Here is a 3224-nt window from a genome sequence, read left to right as displayed (position 1 = left end):
CATTTATACGTCAACACTCTCCTTGTTTGAAATAAAATCAAGAGTAAGCAGTGGTTACATATATCTGGAAAAAATGCAAATCTGCAGCGACAGCATATATGTAGCTGCTGCTTATTCATCTGCGTGAAGATAACTCCACTCCACACTTACACACCAACGTCACTTTTATGACAGTCTTATTATCGATTTGAAGCAAGCAAACTGTACCAACATGCTGGGTACGCATGATGGCTGATCGATGAGAGCATGCTACGCGCGTGCTCGATCGATCCTTATTTGATGATTTGATCGACGAGTTAGCAGCCGTTTGGGACGAAGCCAACCTTGCCACCACGCACGTCGTAGACCACCTCCATGTTGGCCTGCGCCATCGACCCGACCACCGCGACGCCGGCGGGCGCGTAGGCCGGCGCCGGCGCGAACGCGAGGCACGCCACGCCGAAGACGTTTCTGGGGTCTTTGAAGTACAGCATGTGGTCGATGACGAGCTCCGCCCCGCCGTGGAACCTCAGGGTGATCATCGGCACCGAGTAAGAGCTCTCCCGCGAGAAGTCGTAGCACGTCTCGAGCTCCCCCAGCGGCGGCGCCCGGCGGTACTCCCGCATTTGCTCCCTGAACTCGTGCCGGAGAGCCGCGTACACGTGGTGGCTGAGGTAGTTGAAGGTGGTGTGCACCTCCAGCAGCGCGTCGCTGGCGAGCGCGGCGGGCGGGACGCGGAGATGCCGCACGCCCACGCTCACGCCGACGAGCCGGAGGAAGTAGAGGTTCGGGTGGGAAGCCTTGTCCCATACGGTGGCGTAGCCGCCCACCACGCCGCGGCCCGAGCGCTCCGGCCGGGTCGCGCCCAGGGAGAGGAAACCCGGGAAGCCCGGGTCCGCCGGCAGGCAGTAGGAGAAGGCGACCGTGTCCGGAGACACAAGGACCCGTGACGCCAGCGAGTGGCGCTCCCTGCTGAGGTCTAGGACTCCGGACGACCTCTCCGTCGTCGTGTCGGCGGCGGCGCCCATCTCCAAGCAAGCGAACCTGAACTCGTCGGCATGGACCGACCTCGAGAACGTGAGCGTGTCGGTGACGACGGTGGCGTTGAGCAGCACGGCGCCCTTCTTCTTCAGGGCGACCGTGCAGCTCCTGGGCCCGTTGCAAGCCCTGAGGGGACAATCTGGCGAGGCGCACGGGATCTGGGCGAGGGAGTGCGACCGGGAGGGGTCGAAGGACCTGACGCACGGGTCCCCGTCGGCGGAGCACGGCTTGCACTGGAGCAGCGTGGCCCCCACCGTGGCCGTGTCGAAGCCCACGGCGAGCTTCTGCACCGGGGTGCCGAAGCCGACGACGACGCTGTAGTCCGCCGCGCCCGGAAGAGCCGCGAGGGGAGCGCCGGTCGCGGGGATGGTGAGGCCAGCCTTGGAGTCCTCCGGCTCCGACTCGCCGAAGAGAGCGCGCAGGCGGAGGGAGTCGCGGTCGAAGGCGTCGCCGGCAGATAGCATGCTTTGGCCCTCGCCGGCGCCGGAAGGAGAGCACGGGCTCAGCCGGTGCACTACAGGTAGGCGTCCTGCCGGTACTTCACCGCCATCTGTGCATATGTGTCGACAAGTTGATTAGTAAGTGCACGTTCTGATGTACTTTAGTAGTAATGCGATCGACACTTCACCTGAAGGCGCTGGCGAGCAGGTCGGCGGGGCCATCGAATCGGACGAGCGGACGAAGGTCTGCTTCCCGCCATTGATGAAGCTGGTGTGGTAGGAGCTACCGAGATGAGGGGCGAGAACGAGCAGGCAGAACAGCAGAGAAGGAATGGCAGAAGCCATTGCTTGTGGTACTTCGATTGTAATGTGTAGCAAATGGTTGCTGCGTATGGTATATCGTAGAGACATGTCACATATATATAGCCATGGCGTCGAGGCTGTGCGATCAGCATTGTTCTTGTACTACGTAGCTAGGGTTCTTCTGTCATCCTGCGACGACTAATATAAAATGGTTTTTCTCAGCCTTCTGCGTGGTTTCTCTTGTTTATATGTCTCCACGTACGATCAGCCCAAAGCTGGTACGTATACACGACGTTTGTGCGTACGTAGGTGGATCGGGATTAGCGTTCGTGTGCTTCCAGCAGAGCGATCACAAAATCGTGCGGCTAACCGGCACCATGATTTGAGCTTTTTTTTTTAAACATCAGTACAGACCCGCACGCACACCCTGCCCCTATAAACACCTCCAAGAGACTGAGCCGACATATCATCTTGAGATTTATGAAGTTGCCGTAGGCACCTTGTCGTCGGCGGGTCTCCTCCCACTGAGGACGCATCACCGGAAATCCTGAAATAATCCAGGAATAATGCGAGCACCAGGACTTGAACCTTCGTGGGCTGGAAATACCACTGTCCCTCTAATCATCCAACCACATTTTGGTTCGCTGATTTGAGCTTTTAATGTGTGCATTCTAGTTATGTGAAAGACGGGTATATATGCTTATGATGTGTTGTATCTTTTTCATGCCTTATTTAAAATAAGTAACTGCCTGCCATTTTCATTAAGAGTAGAGAGAGAGAGTAGATTATAAGCCTCATAGGTGCGAAGAACATGCTCTTAGGGCATCTCTAGCCGATACCTTGTATTTTAACTCTTTATATGATTTCTTATACTTAACTTATTATAATTTTGAGGAGTTAAACAGGGGCCGTACTTAGCCGAATCGCTATATTTAACTTCAAAGAAAATTTGGGGCACAAGTAAAGATCTCAAGCTTTCGCCTCCTCCTGTCAGCGCAGCCGCCGGTCCGCTCCATCTCCAATGGCCTTTGGGCCATAGAGGTGCGGAGAACCTCAGCCCCCAGCCGCGGGAAGGACCCCATTCTCGTTCTTGTTAGGTTTAGCATCATGGTTGGGACTGTGTGGCGGCAGCGATGTCCCTCGGTAGGAATAATGTCTCCCACATTCTATCTCTGCCCCGATGGTGCGTCTAGCATCGTTGGAGGGCGTGTGGAGGTGTGTCTCCGTTGGATCCCGCGGGATTAGGTCGGTGCTGGTCTTCAGTGGATCTGTTTGGATACATTCGTCTTCGTTTGGGTGTTTACATATTTGATCCTTTCAATCATGACTTTTTCATTGACGATGGTTGATGCTCTGGTGCACTGGTCCTACGGGGCCTTAGCACGATGACTTCTTGACTATCTACTACAACAAGGTTTGCCCGGCTCCAACAAGGGAGGGGCGACGATGGCGGCGCACCAT

At 56.0% G+C, this 3224-nt stretch overlaps 1 protein-coding gene across 1 annotated transcript; it reads right to left on the bottom strand.

The window, feature by feature from the left end:
* Positions 1-277: 277 nt before the first annotated feature.
* On the bottom strand, positions 278-1822 carry LOC125517434 (aspartyl protease 25-like). The gene is made up of 2 exons (XM_048682637.1): positions 1649-1822; positions 278-1570 (listed from the first exon to the last, which is right to left on the bottom strand). The coding sequence occupies exons 1-2, from the start codon at positions 1803-1805 to the stop codon at positions 297-299; spliced, it is 1431 nt and encodes a 476-aa protein (XP_048538594.1). The 5' UTR covers positions 1806-1822; the 3' UTR covers positions 278-296.
* Positions 1823-3224: the final 1402 nt, after the last annotated feature.

Source organism: Triticum urartu, chromosome 6, assembly GCF_003073215.2.
Source record: "Triticum urartu cultivar G1812 chromosome 6, Tu2.1, whole genome shotgun sequence".
NCBI classification, from domain to species: domain Eukaryota; kingdom Viridiplantae; phylum Streptophyta; class Magnoliopsida; order Poales; family Poaceae; genus Triticum; species Triticum urartu.
Note: the sequence above shows the minus strand (reverse complement) of the source record. Positions and strands in the feature narration are given on the sequence as shown.